General features: G+C 36.6%; 1 protein-coding gene across 7 annotated transcripts in view; it reads right to left on the bottom strand.

The window, feature by feature from the left end:
• Window positions 1-21,925, bottom strand: part of FUT9 (fucosyltransferase 9) — a 119,757-nt gene that overhangs the window by 35,780 nt on the left and 62,052 nt on the right. The window contains exon 1 of one of the 7 annotated variants that reach the window (XM_035320002.1): window positions 13,119-13,712. The exons of the other annotated variants lie outside the window; for them this stretch is intronic. Within the exon in view, the coding sequence (XP_035175893.1) occupies window positions 13,119-13,149 (31 nt within the window). The 5' untranslated portion in view covers window positions 13,150-13,712. Of the gene's footprint in view, window positions 1-13,118; window positions 13,713-21,925 lie in introns of those variants that run through there. 7 annotated transcript variants of the gene reach the window in all.

Consider the following 21,925-nt stretch of genomic DNA (forward strand, 5'->3'; position numbering starts at 1 on the left):
AAAAATATTATTATTTTTTTATAGTCTTGCATCTGACAACTACTCTTCCTGAAATGTGTTAAAAAACAAATGTAAAGTTCTTGGCTCTTAAATCTAATTAATGCCCAAAGTACTCCCAGAAGGGGTAGAGAACAGTACTGTGCTAGTCTAACTTTTTTGCTCCCACCTGCCAGTTCCACAGAAGGATGAGTAAAAGGTATCTTCCAGGTAATAGATATTTACCACAATCCAATAGTTAAAACAAACACCACCACCACAAAAAAACAAAAACAACAACAACAACAAAAAACAATAACAACAAACAAACAAATAAAAAACACCAAACCAACCAAACAGAAAAACCCAACACAGAAACACACAGTGCATTCACTACAGGCTTATAATTCAGGTCCTGGAGACCAAAATAAATAAATAAATAAACTAAACACTTTCTGCTTCTGGCCAGAGCTGGCAATTATACTTACAGGAAACAAAGAACATTTATTTTGAAGGTGATGGGCTCCTGAAGTACAGATCTGTCCAACACAGCTGCTGAATCCAGCTACCTCAGATGTTATTCTATGCAAACCTCTCCGTCAGCAGTTAAAAGAAGGCTGCATATATCAAACCTCTCCGTCGGCAGTTAAAAGAAGGCTGCATATATACCCCAAATGTGTATGAAATGCACTCTGATGCTGATGAATTGTTCAGCAATTACACAGCAATATTAATGATGTACAAGTACTGCCATTTTGAATCAACAAGTAATTGCCAGCAAATGTCTCTAAAAATTTTCAACATAGTTGTATTCAATATACTGAGTTAAATGGCCTTCTTAATTCAAGCACTTTCTTGATATTATTGGCTATACTTTGCAGATTATTACTTTGAACTGGAGTGTGCTGATAAAGGTCTTCAACTTCTTCAAATATCTGATGCAGCTGAGCAAGTTGAACTTCCCACCTGATTGATTTATCAACACAAGCTAGCGGAAGGTGGCATGCATCCTTTCTGGTATTAAAAGGAATGGAGACACTGAGTGGATGATTGCTATCCCCGTGACCATATCCTAAGATGAGTCCTGCATACAAATGCCTGCTCCTTATCACAGGTAGGGCACACAGCAAAGCTTGGGTTAGCTCACAGCTCAGCTGTGATCTACTCCCGCATATGTGCAAGGAAAAGGGATTTTAGCTGTAGTGCTGAGGCACAGCTTGGAGAACTAAGAACTATTTGCTCATGCGAATACTTTAGAGAGAAAAAAGAGAAAGCAAAACTTCATTGTTTCTTTGCAAGGCATGCAACCGATTTGGAATAGATGATACTGACATGCAATGATTTTAACTCTTGTATCTGAGGATGATGCCACTAAAAAGGGGCTATTATCAAACATAGCTTAACATGACATTTTTACAAATGTACTTGGTCCACTTGTAAGAAAAAGAGCCCTGGTGAAAAGAAGATTACTTGGATAAACTGTGAGACCATCCGACATTGTTTTTCATCTAGGAGTAAAAGGCATGAATTATCCTATGATCTTACAGTGATGCTACAAGCCAAGATTACACAATGTGAAACAAGAAATCTGTAAGGTTCTTGAAGCCTGATGTCCTACAAAATCCCAATAGAATAAACTGTCTAAAATTACCTTTCTTATTTCCTCATTTTCTGTGAACACTGTGACAATATAAACACAGATAATTTTAAATACCTTAACCCATATAAACACCACGTAGAGGAAAAACTTTTCACTTTTGGCTTGAATCTCTCCTGATATTTTACTTATCTGTATTACCTTTGGGGTCAGAAGCTTTGTTTCTGAATAACCCTAGAGCCTGCCTTGCTATAAACAATCATTAAGTCCCCTACCTGACTGGGGAAGCTTGTATTTCTTGGTCTCGATGAGCAAATGCAAGACTAACAAGCTCCACAACATAAAAAATAAGAGCAGGAGTACCTCTGAAGCAGTTTGGTTCCTGTATGACTGCTGCTCAGAGATAGAATCATACATTATGCAGCCAGAAAAAAATCACACAATATTTCTGTAAGTTTTACTTACATAGAATAGAAATGAATGGGATTTGAGCATAGCTAAATTCTCTACAAAGCCGTATTCTGACTCATAACAGCAAGAAAAGCTCGATCTGTGGATTCAAAATAAAAGCAAACAATTATCTTAAAAGACAGTACCAAGTTTTCTGATAATTTTGTTGGTCTTGGTCAATCACCTTACAGAGTATTACTATGACCTGACAGGCTATACAAAAGGCAGAGAAATCTGAACAGCAAAAACTCTTAGGCAAATCCTGCCCTCTTTACTTTCTATGAACAAGATCAATTCATTCTAGGGCCAAGATCTTTTTGTCCAGTAAAAAACTGAATGCTCTTGCTTTAGTATGCAGAAAAATCTAAAGCCATTATATATATAAAAAGAAAAATAATAGTTTCTTTAGCACAGAGAAAAATCTAATGATATCATAAAAAAAAATATGTAACAATAAATAAACCCAATGGATTAGGACGCTTTCCTGCCTATGTTTAATCTGCTCTGTGGACTTTGCACAAACACATTGTCATTAGAAGTATGAAATGTGACAAAATCAGAAATGTTCTACTCCCTGTCTATTGAGTAAGCTGAGCTGATATAAGAAGAATGCAGGGTGGTAGATATACGAATCTTCTCTGCCTTTCGGAATCAGGATCAAATAGACCATTGCAAATATGAAATGATAGAAATAAATAAATAACCATCCAGGAAATAGGATAAATCCTCATTAACACAGGTTCAAATATACGTAATGAAAATGTTGTTGCAAAGAAAATATCAGAATAAATTACTTAAGAAATTATGTCAATTACAGCTAACTTATTTGGTTAGAGTGACGATTTAGTATTTGTCAGGTAAAGTGACATGGTAACATACAGAACTCTACATAAATATTACAGTGATGAAGAAAAACAATGATTTTAGGAACAGAACCATGATCTCTTCTATCAAGCTCAAAGAGAATTACCCATTTTTAAATGTGAACATTCTTAAATTCACAAAAAAATAATATAGAGAGGAAAAAAGTAGAATTTCATACTATTGAATGACAGCTATGGACATCACAGCTACCAGCCATGACAAGTGAAAATATCAAATCTGAACCAATGTAATAAATAACATTCCACATGTGTTGAGTACGCTTGGAATGCAAACCAAAATCACTATTTCTGACTTACAGGTCAAAAAATTAGGATTGCCCTTGGAGGACAAGACACATATACTTCAGACTGGTATGATTATATTTTTAACACATGTCAATTACATTTACAACCCTGGATACACATTTGCAATCTATCAGATTAATCTAACTAAATGAGTGTCAGATGTGATTACAAGCAACAGAAGGAGGCAATGCAGTTAGAATATCAAAAAGGCACAACACGTTTAGCCCTTTTCTGCATTCTGTCCTATACAGCTTTACTATATGTTTGCCATAGCTTTCTGCCCTGGACTCTAGGGAAAAAAAAAAAAAAACAAAAATGAGAAATGTAAGATTTTATATACGCATAGCCTTTCTTTCATTCCCCAGCCATTTTTAACCCTTTAGATACTTCAGTTGTTGTTTAGGTCTTTTCAAACTTAAGCAGAAGGTTTTGTTTTGTAAAGGTTAACAATGTGAAAAAGGGTTGGTTTTTATATGCTTCACTCACACTAAAAGATTTTGCTGTCATTGACTGTATCAGTAAATGCCTCAGTATTGTTCTTGATTGGCCTCTGGTTTTCTCTGGATTATGCCAAATTCACCAGCAACACTGAGTGAGGTCAAAGCCTTCTGAATATTCCCAGCTCTTGGCTGTGCAAGGCAAGGATTTCAAGTGAGTGGTGCCTCTTGCATTAAAACTGGACTGCTGAAGATGCAGTTAAGCCTGCCACAAATACACAGGGGGGTTTGGACCACAGCTCCAGGTGGTAATGGTGATGCTGCATACCCTTACCTTAAAATTAAGAATATTTATTAAATATGTGCTTATAAGGCCAAAATTGCAAGGCAGAAAAACATACTAAGTTGAAATGGAATTAACATCTACTTGCTGCTACAGTGAAGTTAGGGGCTTTTCTGGATACCCTGGGCAACATCTTACAGAAAATATTGAAAATAGATAACAGCACAAAACCTGCCACCTATCTGTGCTTACCAAGGGCATTTCTTTCCACCTACTATCCTCCAACAGACTTTTCTCACAATATCTCTGTTTACCCCCTCAGGGAAAGCCAAAGTGAGCATGTGCCTTGGCTCCACCTCATATCACATCAGCTCTCAGTCTGATCTCAGCTAGGAATCATTAACTCAACTTAAACAACACTTTATAAAGATATCACTAGTATAATGTATGTAGTACACAGTCAAGGTCAAGCTGCTTAACTTGACGTGTTTGCCCAGGTGTTTTTGACTTTCTACCTGAAAAAGTGAGCATGTGGACTGGGCTAGCAAGTCTGATGCTCTAAGGGATTATAAATTGAATAATTGGAGGTAAGTTTCTTCAGCTGCATCCATGAAACTGGGTTCCAGACTAGGTTTTTAAGATTTTTTTTTTCATTGTTTTAGAGACAAATTTAATTTTTCTTCTGAAAATATTAGCTAGTATGTAGATAGAAGACATAATGTTAGAGAACATTGCATTATCTGAGAAATAATGAAATACATGTAATTTGCATCTGTACAGTAAAACGTCTGTAGAAAAGAGTAAAGTTAAGACTGCAGATGGAATTTGCCATTTCCTGATGAATACAACATTATTATAAGCTCTGCTATTGCATATCACCAGAAAAATTGTCACACTTATTTATTTATTTATTTTTATGCAAATAAATTTATGCAAATACCACGCACAGAAAATTATCTGGAAATCATAGATACTTTTTTGTATCCAAAATATTTTATTATGAATTCCACTAGGTCAGTGGAATTTGCCTCACACTTATGTGTTAAGAGTGGTGACATGTAACAGATGATGGGCAGAGCCTACTCTATAACTGAGATTGTTTAGGAGGCTCAAACTTCTTTAACATTTTGCAAGAAACACATGGGCACACGACCCTTTCTTTTATAGAAGCTTGGAAGATTCACATACACATGGAAAATTTCCCATGAGGAATATTTTGTCTGAACCAAGATAAAATAAATGAATGCAGCAAAAGATAAGAAGAAAGACAAAGATAGAAGAAATAAGATCATGTGTTTAAGTATGCATGTCCGAACTGTTTTAGAAAGCTTAAAATAGATTTATATCAGACATCTGGATTGCTCTTGAATTTATGTCAGAGTACTTCCTTCCAAACATTGTGTCCTTGGATCTTAATGGGAAGAGAATAGGATCAATTTATGGATCGACTTTAGGAATCTGTTGTAGGATTAAGAGGCTACCTCAGAGAAACTTCCAAGATGTGTACCTCCAGAGAAAAAGAATGAATAAAGATGGACATGGTCCAAGGTGATGTGATGTGCAATGTCAAAAACACAATGGCTGACCCCAATGTGATAGGAAACAAGACAAGAAAGTAGAGCTTCAGAACAAAGGCAAACATACCATAATAACTGACAAGACTATTTTGGCAGATGCATTTTTTATAAGCTAAAGAGTGCAGTGAGAAGATTGGTTAAAAATCCAGGAGAGCAAATAACAAAAATCGGTTGTGGGTTTTAGCAGCAGTGGCAGGAAAACACTGTAAACCACTTTGGAGGAATAAGTGGCCAGAGATGGCCTTATCATGGCAACAAATACAAAGTAGAGGGAGAAACTGAAAACTTTATTTAGTGAGTTAAAGAGTCACTCTTTTCTACAAGGTGTGGGTTGTCTGAGCACACTGCAAGTATTTCCTCATGGCAACCCAGTCTGAAGGTGGGAAGGAATGGGTTGCCATATAAGAGAAACAGAGCATCCCTGTGCCTGCACACTAAACCAATCACTGCTTCTCCTCAGTTTATTTCTTTTCCTTTCCAGGGTACAATAAAATTGTTCTATTTACCAAGTATTTCCCAACATGGTCTACATTTCCCTATGATGATTTCTATTTGCTCAGTGCTTACTGAATCCCCTAAATAATCAAAATTATTTAAATCTAATCATATTATTTATTAGCTTAGTACTTTGTGAGTAGATAGCTAACTTTGCACATAGCCTCTGAGATATTAGAACTTGTGAGGACACTGTCCTGACTGCCACGAAGGTCAACATTATCTTTTCTCTTCTCTTCTGCAGTGTGGGCATGACAGTGAAGGTGTTCTAACCTTGTTACTTTAAATGAAGGGATTTTCTCTACAGGGTATGTCCTATTTGAGCACAGGTGAGAAGGATGCTTTATAAAATGAATTTTTGCTCAACAGGTAGAAGTTAAAGAGCCTGAATTACTAATCCCAGGGATGCTGAGTGTATGAATTATTTCTCAATAATTGCATTGCTCCTGAGTTAAATAATTTCCTTACCCATTTTTTCATCACTTGTCTCCATCAAGTCACATGTGTGTTATCTAAATGCAAAATAGCCCTAAAATTACCCTAGCATACTACAATCCCTTCCCAAACTGAAAGTTTCCATCCCAGAATATGTTTCACAAATCTGCTTTCTGTCCAGCAACTATTCAATTCTCTTCATTTTAAGTATTAATCTCTGAGGTGAAATCAAATCATCTTAAACACTTTTTGAAATAAATCCTGCGCAGGAGTTAACTTCAATTTTGTCTGCTCAGAACTCGTATGTGTCTTCTATGGATTTCTGCAGGCAGCCAAATGGCCACTTCATTCTGACTTTTCTCAGTAGCATTATGTTTTTTCTTTCAGTAGTATGTTGATTGCAATGTAATTCTCAAGGGTATTTTTATCATTATTATTATATATATATGTTTCTAGTGGAATAAAAAAATGGAGGAGAGAAGAATACAGTGCTCAGTGTTATCCTTTTTAAGAACTAGAAAATGACTCAGGCAACTGCAATTTAATGCTGCAATGCCTAAATTCTACACACTGAGAACCAAGTGTAACATTTGCATTGAAAAGTGAAGGTTGCAATATGAAGTCAGGTGTCCACGTTCCCTTGAATGAAGAGCATTTTACAGCTATCAGCAAATTAAACAATTTGGTGCTTAAACGAGTCCAGAGGATGGTGAATATACAACTCTCTTTCTGTTACAAGCAGGCACTAGGTAGTTAAACTAGATTATAGAACCTGAAGCCCAGCTCTTGAACGTGGCTATCAAACTGGATGTTGACTAATCTTCGCTTCCTGTGATGGGAAGGGCACATGGCTGTTTGAGTGCAGCTGGAGTGAGTGGTCTCGGAAAAGCATCCAAGCCAACAAGCAGTAAGTCATTATGGAAAGATGCTTGGGGGGGGGGGGGGAGGGGTGAGGAGTGGGGGGAGAGGGGGGGATAACTTTTCTTTTTTCCCAGTTTCAGCTTGTCAGCCAAGAATACAAAAGACAAAAGGAGTAACCATGAGACCAAACCCTGAAAGGCTTTTATCTTTCAAATCTTATGACCCCAGAGCTTTGTGTTTATGACATTCACCTGGGAAAGAGTGTGCTGGAAGTTTCCTGCCAATGTGTTTTATTTTCGGTACTCAGCAAATATATTGTTTGACCTGGAGATAATTGTAAAGATAAGAAGTAGATTTTCTCTGCATAGAGGATGCATAGAGCCAGCCTAGTTATATTGCCTTAAAATGTTCAACTTGAGAGTAGAATAAACCTTCTGTGAGGCTTGAATGCTACCTTGAATTTAGAGTAGGAAATGCTTGTTGTTTTATTTATTTTTTGTCTTCCATTTGAACCTTGTGAGTAGTCACACTAATCTCAGCAGAACTAATTATGAAATTAGCAACAAGCACATACAAATTATTTGGAGGGCTTTGGACCCAAAGTAACTAGCATGTCTACTTTATCTCCAAATGACAAGCTCCCTGGCTGCTTCTGGTCTGCTGGGGAAACCTGTGCAAGATTAAACTTTTTTCCAGCTTCATGCAAGAAAACTTTTTATTTATTTATTTATTTATCTTGATACTATGAAAATCCTTTAGATGGGAATCAGGCTGCATGATATTAAAAACGGGACTAGTCTCTTGAGAGCTGAAAGCCCTTCTACCTTAACTTGCTAGTTGTTGATCATTTCTTTGTTTGCACAGGGACAAAAAATCACAATGAGCATCTCTGTAAGTTCTAGTGTCAATTTAAATATTATTGAAAAACTGCTCAAGATTTACAAATGTTCTATTGCAAAGATTATGCTATACTGCACAGTGGTCTTTATTAAGAAAAATTCACTTTCTATAACATTTTTCACCTTTTGATTCCTATAAATTCAGCTAGCACACAAAATGAACTTTTTTTTAAAAGAAAAGTATGACTAACGTGAACTGCTAGTATTGTTAGTACAATTATATATATATATATATATATACATATATATATATACATATATATATATACATATATATGCTACCTCAACCTAGATTCTCTTTCAGCATCCTTAAGATGCTGGATTGACAGCCAATGCACATTGTTCATCAGAATAACTGATATCTATTTCCACCACAATTTTTTCTCTGTTACTTTTAAAATATCAAATAATTTAATTCATCCTTCTATCTGAAATGGCATTCATCATATCTAAGATTTTTTTTTCATTTTCAATTCTTTTTGCTAATTTTACTTTTGCTATTTCTCTGTATTTTTCTTGTTTTCATATGCTTTTATTTAACAATTATGATATAAATCTACTCAGCTCACAAAAAAAAAAAGTTTTAACACTTTCCAACTTCAAGACACAAAATAAATTTTAACATAATTTACAGTATAAGCCAAGCACTTTGTATAAATGAATAACTAGAATCACTTTGTATTTCTTTACAATTCAAAATAATGAAAAGCTGTCACCATTCCTTAATGTGGATCTTTAAGTTTCTAAAGGAACCACAACAAACATTTAATAAATTGCATGCTGGCAGTTGTACTGAGGTGTTACTCACATGTGTAGAGTTAAGCACAGGAAAAAAAAAAATTAGACCATAATCATCTTTCTGTATATATTTAGGGAATATTGATCTAGAGTATTGTAAGGCACAATTTAGAGTCAAGTACCAGATTTTTGGTTTGACAGCGGCAAAGCTGTCACATTACACATCTTCATACCTGCTTATTGGTACTAAAATTTTTGGTACCTTCCTCATAGAATCACAGAATCATTAAGGTTGGAAAAGACCTTCAAGATCATCTGGTCAACTGTATGAAATAAGCATCAACTTGAATAGCTGAATGTGGACAATCTTATCGCAGCTTTCTGTATATTGGGTTAAATATAATACCCAATATACTAATAATATATATTTTAAAGATATAGTTGTATATAGAATGTTTCTATATGATATTATTTATAAATTGTAAAATATACATGATATATTAAAAATTATCTGCGTTGAGTATCCAATGGATAAATTAATAAAGTTCCTATAATGTCAAATAATTTTTAATATAATATTATGTAAGGTCATACCCCTTTTATTTTTCAACATTTTTTAAAGTGGTAATCAATTTGTATTGCTCAGCTAATTATGACAATTTTACTTAGATATTTACTTTGATATATTGCAACTTCTTCTGGAAAGAAGGCAATGAATGACTATGATTCCCTGGTTGAGAAGGTGGATCGGACCAGATGACCTCCAAAGATTCTGTGGGGGGGGGGGAAAAAAAAAAAAAAAAAAAAAGCAGTTTCTTTCTGGAAGTTCTGCTTGAATAAAGAATTCATGATCATTTCCCAAATCAAGGTTTAGAAGACTATTGGCCCAGCATTCATGTCTGTATCTTCAATCCTTTGAAGACACTGCAGCTATGTTTAGGGAAGTATGACAGATAGCAGAACAGGCTTAATAAAAATTAAAACCAGATTTGTTTGAATAGGGATTGCATGATCAGGTTATTTACTAGCAGAATGGAAACTACCCAAGGCCACAGGACCTTAGAGGGAAAACATATTCTATGCAAACAGTGAAGACAGGCTGAGCTTTATGGAAAGAATTATTTTAGAATTTGAGAACTGTTGTCTCTGGTATGTATAGCAGCAATGTATTTCTGCTACACTTCTATAGTGTTACACACTACAAGCCTCACCTGTGTTGGTCCCAGAAATTTCATCTGTATGTACAAGGGTGAACTCTATACCTCACAGCTATTGCCTGCTCAATGTTTCCTCTTATTATTCCTTAAAAACAGTAAAATATTTTATCCACAAGATAAGTGACTTTTGCCACATTTCTCTCTCATCTACCTAAGAAGATTACTTGATGTAGCATAGATTTTATATGCAGAAGACCTTTCTTGCAGAGATTTATAAAATGCTTAAATCCAGTTGTATGAAACTTTTCTCTGAAGTGAAATGCTCTTAATATTGCAAAGATGCAGTGCCAAACAATAGGTACCTGTCCTTTTGTTAATATGCCATTCACTTAGAAGTGATTTATGCCACCAAAAGAATGATAAGGCTGGTGTAGTCTGTAACACTTACCCAGACAACATAGCTACATTGCAAAAAGGATATTCTTCTGTGTATATGCACAGGATTTAAAGTATTCCAGCTCTATAAAAACTGTCAAAGAACCTTTGTGTTACCTGACTACTGCACTACCAGAAGTTTTAGAGTAGGCCCTGTAGAAAATTCCTGAGTCAAATACATGAATGGAATGGGTAAGGAAAGGAGCTTATCCATAATAAAAAATATCAAAATGTTCCTTAACCTCCTGGAGAAAAATATCCATTGGTATTTCATTACAGTCTGGCAGTGACGGATGAGAAAGAGAAAGAGGAGTAGTGAAGAAGGAATAAATACAGAAACACTTAACACTGAAAAAAAAAAAAAAAAGGCAAAACAAACCAACTATTGTTTTTTAAAAATGACAATTAAATTTTGAAATTACAGAATTTCATGAAATGCTGGTTTGGACTTATTTGTTTTCATACTGTTAGAGTCTCCTTACCCCTTCATAAACAAAGATAATCACTTTACATTTCTGCCAGAAATTAAGAAAGCAAAGAAAAAAAAAAGGTAAAACAAAAAACAGACTAGTGTCACTAGCACCAATGTGTATTTTCCTACAGAACTGAAAATTACAGAATTATAGAAAGATCCTCTAGTCCCCTGACCCACCCCCCTGCCATGCTATGGGCAGGGACACTTTCCACTAGATTAGGTTGCCCAAAGTCCTATCCAACCTGGCCTTGAACTTTTCCAGGGATGGGGTGTCCGCAGCATCTCTGGGCAACCTGTACCAGTGCTTCACCACCCTCATAGTAAAGAATTTCCTCCTAATGTATAATCTAAATCTACCCTCTTTTATTAGAAAACCACTAACCCTTATCTTAACACTCCACTCCCTCATAAAGAGTCCCTCCCCATCTTTCTTGTAGGCCCTCTTCAGGTACTGGAAGGCTGCTCTAAGGTCTCCCCAGAGCCTTCTCTTTACCAGATTCTCTCAACCTGTCTTCATAGGCAGGGTTCTCTAGCCCTTTGATCATCCTTATGGCCTTCCTCTGGAGTCACTCCAACAGGTCCATGTCCTTCTTGTGCTGGGGGCTCTACAGCTGAATGCAACACTCTAGGTAGGGTCTCATGAGAGCAGAGAAGGAAAATCACTTCCCTCAACCTGCTTGCCACACTTTTTTTGATGCAGCCTAGAATACAGCTGGCTTTATGAGCTGCAGCTGCACACTATAGGCTCATGCTCAGTCTTTCATCTACCTACAACCCCAAGTCCTTCTCCACAGAGCTGCTGTCTATACCACTCATTGCCCAAACTGTATTCATGGCTTGTCTACTAAACCCTCCCTATCTGCTACCTTTAAGTTATTGAGAACTGATCAGATGGAAGCAGGTAACTATAGAGATGAAGCATGATGGGAGTCAGTGCTGCGACAACCATTGTCTTATTTTCTCCAAATTTCTTTATGACAAAAGAGACTCTTTTTCTGTAAATTTACTAAGTGAGCCAAAGCCCACAGAAATAGATAACTGACTTAAATTGGTTTTACATCAGTTTCTGTGGAATGTCAATTAATTGTTCAAAAACATCACAAGACAGGTTGTGGTGAACAATTGTCATGTGGAAGTACATAGTGAAAGATGACGGATGGTCTCTTATGTTCTCTTACATATCCTTTTTTTTTTTTTTTTTTTCCTCAATCTAAGCACTTTCTAATTTTTGACAAAAAACACAAGCGGAGAGCTACATGGAGTTCAAATTAATATGATTTCCATGGCTTCTCTAAAAATTGTTCATCAGTGACTCTGTGGCTTTTCATATGAACATTTAGGCTACAATACTAAAAAGTGAGCACCTGCTTGTCATTTTGCATTACAAAGAGCTCCATTGATTTAGTGAGTTAAGCCAAGTCTCTGAGCATACCTTTGCAGGATCAAAGCTCAGCTGCTTCTAATTTCAAACAATAATAACATGACATGTCTAGGTCTAATGTCTCTTCTGCTTCAACAATCTATTTCTATAGCTGTTTTTGTTAAGTACCCTGGTTTTTATCCTACCTCCAATAATTAAATTTTAGTTCAATCTCATGTTTATTTAGAGACTTTTTTTAAAAAAAAGAAAACCAAAGTTAACTACTTTTTGTAACTGGTTTTGACAAGAAAACACAGAATGAGCAAAAGAGGTCAAAAGCTTTGCAGGCAAAATAAAACCAAAACAAGTTAGGGAGATATACAGAAAACTTGAGACTTAATTGAGATGTGCATAAGAAATCTTAGAATGAAACTAGAAAGACAGATTTTTTTTTCCACAAAATTAAGTGCCTACAAACTGCACAATGGAAAGATTTCACAGCTATTTCAACTTAGAAGCTAACATAGCTATTTTTCATAAACTGAAATAGATCTGTAACTAGACAGAAGTAATGAAGTACTTCAGTTTCCTTGTTTCTTTCTAACAGAGTCCAAATTTTAGAAAACCCAATGAGAATTACATGCCCTAGTTTTTAAATCATTTGGAGGAATGTTACCACATGACTTTCTCACTCTTTATTCCTTTCATTTAGACTTGCTTTGTGTGTTCATACCATACTGGTTTGCTAGGCAGAAAAGTCATTATCTTGAAAACTTTCTGATTTGGGAGCTTTGCTTTGTAGCATTAGCAGGAACAGTAACTTTGTAGATACAGTAGTCAAACTTTATGTCAGGAACTCATGAATCTGTTCGAGCAGGCCTGTCTATGATGAAAGTTAAACTGCTGATTAGTTACAGATTAAAGTGAACTTTATTGGCTTGCATATAATCTAATAGCTTAGAATTGTCCAGTAAACTCCCACTTCATGTAATGGCTGTAATAATATAAGGTAGGTTAATTTTGTCTCTTTTTTATTCGTATCGGCCTTCAATTTGATTATTAGCTTGGAGAATGTAATGCACAAGAGAGAGTCTTAGTGCTCTTGGTTCCCAGTGCTTGAGACCAGAGTGACCTGTAGAATATGGAAGAAGAAATTGTACGGAAAGTCCCTCTCAGTCTACATAGGTCTGACATGTAAGATTCTCAGTTTAAATATATTTTCCAGAGAAGTTAGTAGCTACACTATTAACCATTTATGAACTAAAAATTCTGAGAAGCTATTTTCTTTTTCCACTTGGCTGAGTTTGAGGATTCTTACATCCTTTTTTCCTTTTCCTTTTCCTTTTCCTTTTTCTTTTCCTCTTCCTTCCTTTCCTTTTTATTTCCATGTTGTTTGGAGCTACTTAAACAATTCCAAGAATTACTTTGAAAAAACAACAAACAAACAAAGAAAAACAGCCCACAAACCCCCAAACAGAAACAAAACCCACAAAAAATAATCAAACTATTTTTCTTCCATTTTTATTCTTGGAAATAGCTAACCAGACTTGGTCTCAAAATTATCATAAATCTAAATAATTATCATAAATCTAAACCTAATACAGAAAAATCCTGGTCAGATGACTGAAACTTTACCACATGGCAAGGAACTGAGAAAAGGATCTTGTGTCTGAATATATCACGTATTAGCTCTCCCTATAGAATCATTCAGGTTGGAAAAGACCTCTAAGGTCACCTAGTCCAACCTTTAAACCTATAATAATCTATCATAAGTGACATGGCTTTAAGAGTTTAGAAAAGGACTTTTAAACCATTGCTTCACTTTTTTTTTTTTTTTTTTTTTCCCTTCAGAAAACATTGTCAAAAGTCATGGGAAGTGGCACTGATTGCTTTTGTGTTATCCAAGATATCTTCTATATTCTTCTATGAGAATAATTGGGTGGATAGCATTCTTTTTCAGATCCTGCCTTCTGCCTCCTATTTTTGGTGATCTATGCATTATTCCAGATGGTGAATAATCTTCATAAAATAAGACAATAAATCATAATCAGAGAAAAATACTATATTATGAGGTTGAATTGGAGCAGGTTTCCTATGTCTAATGATCTTCTAGCTGTGTTCCATGTTTCAGAAATACCTGTTCATCCACAATATATTTCTCCTAATATTGCCTAGCACTAAGTTTAGAAGCATTTTTGTTTCTCCAGCTGCTCTGCTGCCTAGCAATTAAATACAACTAAAGACAATTACTTACTTTATAATTTGTGTTTGTAACTGGGCTGTCTTACTATTATTTGTTTCAAACTGTGCATGATCATCCTTATTATCAAACACAATATGGAGGAAAATTTGTGGCGGCACTGAGAAATATATTTGAGTAACTACTATAGACATTAATAGAAATCACACAGCTTGATCTATTTAAAGCTTGCTGGAATTTAAGTACTGAAATATTCTAAAGAAATTATTAGGAAAACAGGATAATTCCAATCATAATTCCATATGTCAAATGTTTATTTTTATTTATATACCTTGAGACCAGTCATGAGTATTCACCCACTTCACTTCTGTCAAGACAAAATCAATTTCTGTTGTATCAATTTTGTACTATTGTGTGAAAAGTCTTTAGATTTCTTTCAGGATAATAGTGCTTTTTGGATGACTGTTTCTATGTTTTCCTTATACACTGAGAACTTTCCAAATTTTGTGTTGAGTGAGTCAGAGGTCCTTTTAGAAAAATAATATGTGATCATGTAATTAAAGACTTAACATGCACATTCACATAAGGGTAGATTGAAGACTGACATTGATTCTGACATTTCCTAACTAACATTATTTTGGCTCTGCAACCCAAATAATATTCTTCAGTATATTTTTTGTGGGTCAAGAACTGATTTACGTGAGTGAATATTTGTAGGAAGTGTAATTCAAATAAGAAAACAATAGTCTGGACTAAATTTTTAACATAATTTTAACCATAATTTTTAACACAGTGTGAAACAAGCAACAGACACAGGACTCAGAGAATGAAGCTCCATCTTTTTCTTAGCACCTGTAGATTTCTAAAGCAACAATGTTGTAATAAAGACAAAGGTGCCTGCCATCTGTTCAATTTTATGAAGATTTTTTTGTTGCCTTTTGTTGCCTTTTGTTGCCTTTGTAACACTGGAAACTTTCCAGCAAATGTTCCAGCAAATTTGAGCACAGAAACAATAAGGTGCAAGGCATATGACCATTATTTGTGATGTGCTATAAAACATGAAGCAGCACAGAAACACAAAAGAAAAAATAAAATTAAATAGAGCACCAAGCAGAAGAAAATAAATGTTAATAGAGATAAATGATATTTGGTTTATTTTTTAATTTTCACTAAAAAGTGATAATTCTATACATAGAATTATCTATGCATAGAAAAAGGCAATGACTCATAGAATCATAGAATGGCTTGGGTTGGAAGGGGCCTTAAAGATCATCTAGTTGCAGTGCTCTGACCATGGGTAGGGATTCCATCCACTAGATCAGGTTGCCCAGAGCCCCATCCAACCTGGCCTTGAATGCTTTCAGGGATGGGGCATCCAAAACTGCTCTGAGCAACATCTTCCAGTGCCTCAACACTCTCTGAGTGAAGAATTTTCTCCCAACTAATTTAAATCTCCCCTCTTTTAGTTTAAAACCATTCCCACTTGTCCTGTCATTATCTGCCTGAGTGAAAAGTCACTCTCCAAATTGTAAAGTTGTGTTTTCAAACACTTAAAAAGCTATATAATATGCCATTGACGAACACTCTTGATCAATATCCCTGGTGGCTTTAGGAGAAACTAAGCACTACCTGAGCAAAGTGAGGCCAACAGCGAGGTTTGGAGCTCACGACAAGATACCGTTGTCATGTGTTGAATGGACAGCAGCAAACAGCTATAAAACAGGAGAGGATGGAATACTTGGATAACACTTCAAATTCAGAAGAAATTGCTGTAAATTCATTAGGTTTGGAAGAAGAATTGATAACAATTTAGCATTATTTTTGTCTCCTTTTGTGAAACACTATATGATTTTCAGCTTTACTGCATTCACTTGAGCGTCTGAGGTTGTCCAATCCTCATTTGGCAGGAAGCAGGAACAGCTTTGGATTTTCCAATAAGGTGTAGCCTGGAAAGTCTGTCAGAAGTTGAACAACTAAAGATGATAGAGTCACTTGGAATATTGTTCATTTGGAGTCTTTATGCATTTTTTTTTTCTACTTTGATTGAAGCCAAATTTTAACTGGAATCCTATGACATGCCAGGAAAAATTTTATAAATACCAGCTACTGCTCAAACCCGAATGGAAAAAAAAAAAAAAAAAAAAAAACAAACAGGTTTGTTTTTCAGTTTATTTGAGATTTAGTTTTGTGAGCTCATATTAGATATTTTGTCAGTGCATCTGGAATATGAAATAGAGCTTTTGCAAGACCCAGGTTAAATGGTCATGCAAAGTCAACATTGCTATCTCAGTTTTTCATCAGTATAACTATGCTTGCTCTTGAAACATTCTCCTCGATTGCTATTAACATGTTTGACTAGCCAAGAAGCAAACACTGATTACTTTGAAAAGTAAAGAACAAGTCTATGATCCATGGTGAAGACAATACAAGCTACTGGAATTTTCAGGGTTACCAGAAAACTAAGAAAATATGTTCCAGTTCAGGATTTATTTAGCTGCTTTTGTAGTTAAAACACCTTTTCATGTTAAGATATTCATAAATAAACTCAAAATAATATGTAACAAAGAGGTGTTTTGAAGATGCATCATAAGAAAGAAATGAAAAGAGGCAATATCTCTCTGTACCACTCAGGGGAGGACACAGTCCTGGACCTCAAGGCTTCAGAGGATATTGATGAAAACAGAGCAAGATCAGGAAATGGAAGAAAAGTGATAAAGAGTCCTGGAGGAATTGATTTATGAGAAAGATCAAGAAGGTAAAACAAATCTATAGCTAAGCAGTGACTAAGGATAAGAGAGAGCAGTAGAAATTGTCATGCTTTATAGCCACACAGAGAAATGTTACTGGAATAATACCGGGGAATTGTAGTCCTGTGAAACAGGACTACAGAAGAAGCTGGTAGAATAGCAAAATAGGCTGACTAACATCTTAGAAAAACAATGGGAAAAAAAGATGTTAGTTATTGTAGGCAGATGACGGAGAGAACATGACTATTTTTTTAATTACAAACTCGATAGTATATTAATGTTAAACTGGAACTGATGAGCTGATGAATAAATTAATGGTTCTGGCTGCTGCAGTGGGTGGCCTCAGCTTAAATCACTTGGTTTATTTTTCAGTGATAACCTCTATCAGACGGTAAGAAATACATAAGAATCTTGTATATCTATGATGCTAACTTGTGTATGAAGCAGGAAACTTGCAAAACCTTCATTCAGTCTAAATTCAGCTTGTAGGGTTGTGGAAAGAACTGAGCTTTGTTTCCTGTAATTAGTGTCTGACTTTCTGAATTCATTTGCCATAATTAGTCATTCATATGAAGACAAATGTGGAGGACCTCTGTGTCTAGTGACCACAGGCCTATTGCCATCCACTTGGAAAAGAAAACAAAACTAAACACAACAAAAAACATTTTGATGACCTGATATGAAAAACTAAAGGAATTATCTGGTGTGTGAGTAGATGGAAAGGTCTTGATCCTAGTATCCAAAAGGGCAATCCTGAATTTATCATATGAATTACAGCCTCTGGCAGGAACATCTGTAGGGGAAAAAAAGCCAGGAGGAAGGTGTTCACTTTCTTCTGTTTTTGAATGAGATCAAACTCCCTGGATACTCTAGTGAGGGAAAAACACAGCATGTATATGAATGGACCTGCCTGCTAATGACAAGCCTGGATCCAGAATTTCTGGCACTAAAAAAACAATGGCTGGAATTTAGCATATCAGGAAAGAGAAAAAAAGAAAAAAAAAAGTATTATCTAAAGATTCAAATAAACTCAGTGATTCTACTTTCATCAAAAGTGGTTCAGATCTTGTGTTCTTCTGAAGCACCCCTATTCAGAAGCAAAAGCAAATCCCAAAGCTGCTCTAAGTCAGCAATGAATGATAGAATCATAGAATGGTTGGGTTTAAAGGGAACTTGAAGATACCCTAGTTCCAACCCCCTTGCAATGGGCAGGGACATCTCCCACTAGATAAGGTTGCTCAAAGTTCCATCCAGCCAGGCCTTGAACTCTTCCAGGGATGGGGCTCTTCCAGCTTTTCTGGGCCACCTCTTCCACTGCATCACCACCCTCATAGTAAAGAATTTCTTCCTATGTCTAATCTAAATCTATCCTCTTTTATTTGCAAACTGTTACCCCTTGTCTTATCTCTCCACTCCCTGAGAGAGTCCCTCCCCTTCTTTCTTGTAGGACCCCTCTGAGTACTGGAAGGATGCTATAAGATCTGGTCTCCATCCTTGGCTGTTTTCAAGATCTAAATGCACATAGACCTGTGAAACCTGGCCTGACCTGAGCTGACCCTGCTTTGAGCAGAAGATCGGACTAGAAATGTCCTCAGATCCCTTCCAAACTGAATTATCCTAAGATTCTTCCTCAATAAATATTAAGGAAATGTAAAAAGTAAAGGAAGGAATAGGTGAGAATATTTATGGTAAGATAGAAAATTATCTGTAAACTAACTCCTGCAACCTTCATTCAGGCAAAATTGTCATTTTATCTTGTGTAATATAGGCAACTGGGATCTACAGAGGGATTTAAATGACTGTACTTGCATTGAATTGAAATCAATGAGCACTGTACCTCTTTCACTAGAACACTAGATTTAACATTCAAATCTGCTGAAGTATATCACAGACTTTTAAAATAATTTCTGCAAGACTTCACTTCCACCTTATTCAAAATAGGAGTACTGTAATAACTGCTTAGAGTTACTATGACTTAAGTGGTTGTTTTTCTTTATTTATATTTTTTTGCATATGCAAGGTGGTACAGTCTTACTGATATCCCAGAACAGAAGCAAATAAATAATGATTCAGTGTACAGTCAAGGGAAAGTGAGTTGCTGATGGAATTAACACTATTGTTTCCTGGGTTACCTGTATGATTTATAAAATCCCTTCCTGCCCTGCCCATCTTCCCCAACCCACCCCCCCAAATAAATAAACAAAATGGTCCTAGCATAAAGCAAAGAAAAGATAGGTTTAATGCCTTACACCCCAGAACAAGATTTTTCCAATTAATTTTATGTATTATTTAAGCAGTACAGAAATCTTCTTATGCTACCAAGCCATTTTGAAAAGCAAGTTAATAATGCTCAAGCAATTGACAATGCAGCAGCACTTCCCCCAGGCTTCATTTTGAATCTAATTTATTTAATCTAAAAAGCATAGCAATGCAGCAGGCAAGGTGGTCTTTTCTAGTTTAAGTAAAGATTGGTGTGTGTGTGTGTGAGAGAGAGAAACTGCTTATACTTTAGAAATAAGAAAATTTAACTTGTTTGTTTGATCTACCACCACCAACAACAAAAAATTAAAGACAAGGACATCAATTTTATTCTGTAACTGTGCTTGTCAAGGTAGCCAGTGTTATACCTAGGTGTTGCCAACAAAGATTTTTTTTTTTTTCCAGTTATCTTCTCCATTGCCACAGACATATTTGAAATGAAAGGCACTCACAGTGCACCTTAAAAGTTTAAAGTCTGTACATGCTACCTATATAAACATGTAATATTGTTATAGATATCACAGAATCACAGAATCATTTAGGTTGGAAGAGACCTGCAAGATCACCTAATCCAACCTCTGACCTAACACTAACAAGTCCTCCACTAAACCATATCCCTAAGCTCTACATCTAAACATCCTTTAAAGACCTCCAGGGATGGTGACTCAACCACTTTCCTGGGCAGCCCATTCCAATGCCTAACAACCCTTTCAGTAAAAAAGTTCTTTCTAATATCCAACCTAGACCTTCCCTGGTGCAACTTTAGCCCATTCCCCTTGGCACTTGGCCTTGTTGAACTTCATACACTTGGCCTCAGCTCAGTGGGCCAGCCTATCCAGATCCTCCTGCAGAGCCTTCCTACCCTCGAGCAGATCGACACACACACCTAACTTGGTGTCATCTGCAAACTTACTGAGGGTGCACTCAATCCCCTCATCCAGATCATTGATAAAGATATTAAAGAGAACTGGCCTCAGTACTGAGCCCTGGGGGACTCCACTAGTGACCGGCCTCCAACTGGATTTGACTTCGTTCACCACGACTCTTTGGGCCCAGCTACCCAGCCAGTTTTTAACCCAACGAAGCGTGCGCCAATCCAAGCCAAGAGCAGCCAGTTTCTTGAGAAGAATGCTGTGGGAAACTGTGTTAAAAGCCTTACTGAAATCAAGGCAGACCACATCCACAGCCTTTCCCTCATCCACTATGTGCATCGCTTTGTCATAGAAGGAGATCTGGTTTGTCAACAGGACTTGCCTTTCATAAACCCATGGTGACTGGGCCTGATCGCCTGGTTGCCTGGCAGGTGCCGCATGATGACACTCAAGATAATCTGCTCCATGAGCTTCCCTGGCACTGAGGTCAAACTAACAGGCCTATAGGTTCTTGGGTCTACCCTCCAGCCCTTCTTGTAGATGTGCATCACATTTGCTAGCTGCCATTCCACTGGGACTTCCCCTGATAGTCAGGACTGCCAATAAATGATGGAAAGCAGCTTGGCCTGTTCTTCTGACAGTTCTCTCAGGACCCTCGGGTGGATCCCATCTGGCCCCATCAACTTGTGTACATCTAAGTGTTGTAGCATGTTGCCAGCCTTTTCCTCATGGATTATGAGGGCCACATTCTTCTCCCCATCCCCTTCCACCAGCTCAGGGTACTGAGTATCCAGAGAAAAACTGGTCTTGCTGCTAAAGACTGAGGCAAAGAAGGCATTAAGCACCTCAGCCTTTTCCTCACCTCTTGTCACTAAGTTTTCCCCTGCATTCAGTAAAGGATGGAGATTCTCCTTAGTCCTCCTTTTTATGTTTATGTATTTATAAAAACATTTTCTGTTATCTTAAACAGCACTAGCCAGATTGAGCTCCAGATGAGCTTTGACTTTTCTAATTTTGTCTCTGCACAGCCTTACAACATCCTTATAGTCCTCCTGAGTGGCTTGCCCTCTCTTCCAAAGGTCATAAACCCTCTTTTTTTTTTTTTTTTTTCTTAAGCTCTAGCCACAACTCTCTGTTCAGCCAGTCCAGTCTTCTTCCACACCAGCTTGTCTTTGGGCACATGGGGACAGACCGCTCCTGAGCCATTAAGATTTCCTTCTTGAAGAGTGCCCAGCCTTCCTGGACTCCTCTGCCCTTCAGAACTGCCTACCAGGGGATTCTGCCAACCAGTGTCCTGAACAGCTCGAAGTCTACTCTCCAGAAGTCCAAGACAGCAGTTTTACTGAACCCCCTCCTGACTTCACCAAGAATGGAGAACTCTATCATTTCATGGTCACTCTGCCCAAGACAGCTCCTGACTACCACTTCTCCCACCAGTCCTTCTCTGTTTGTGAACAGAAGGTCCAGCGGGGCACCTTCCCTGGTAGGCTCAATAACCAGCTG

The sequence above is a fragment of the Oxyura jamaicensis genome, chromosome 3, assembly GCF_011077185.1.
Source record: "Oxyura jamaicensis isolate SHBP4307 breed ruddy duck chromosome 3, BPBGC_Ojam_1.0, whole genome shotgun sequence".
Lineage (NCBI taxonomy): Eukaryota > Metazoa > Chordata > Aves > Anseriformes > Anatidae > Oxyura > Oxyura jamaicensis.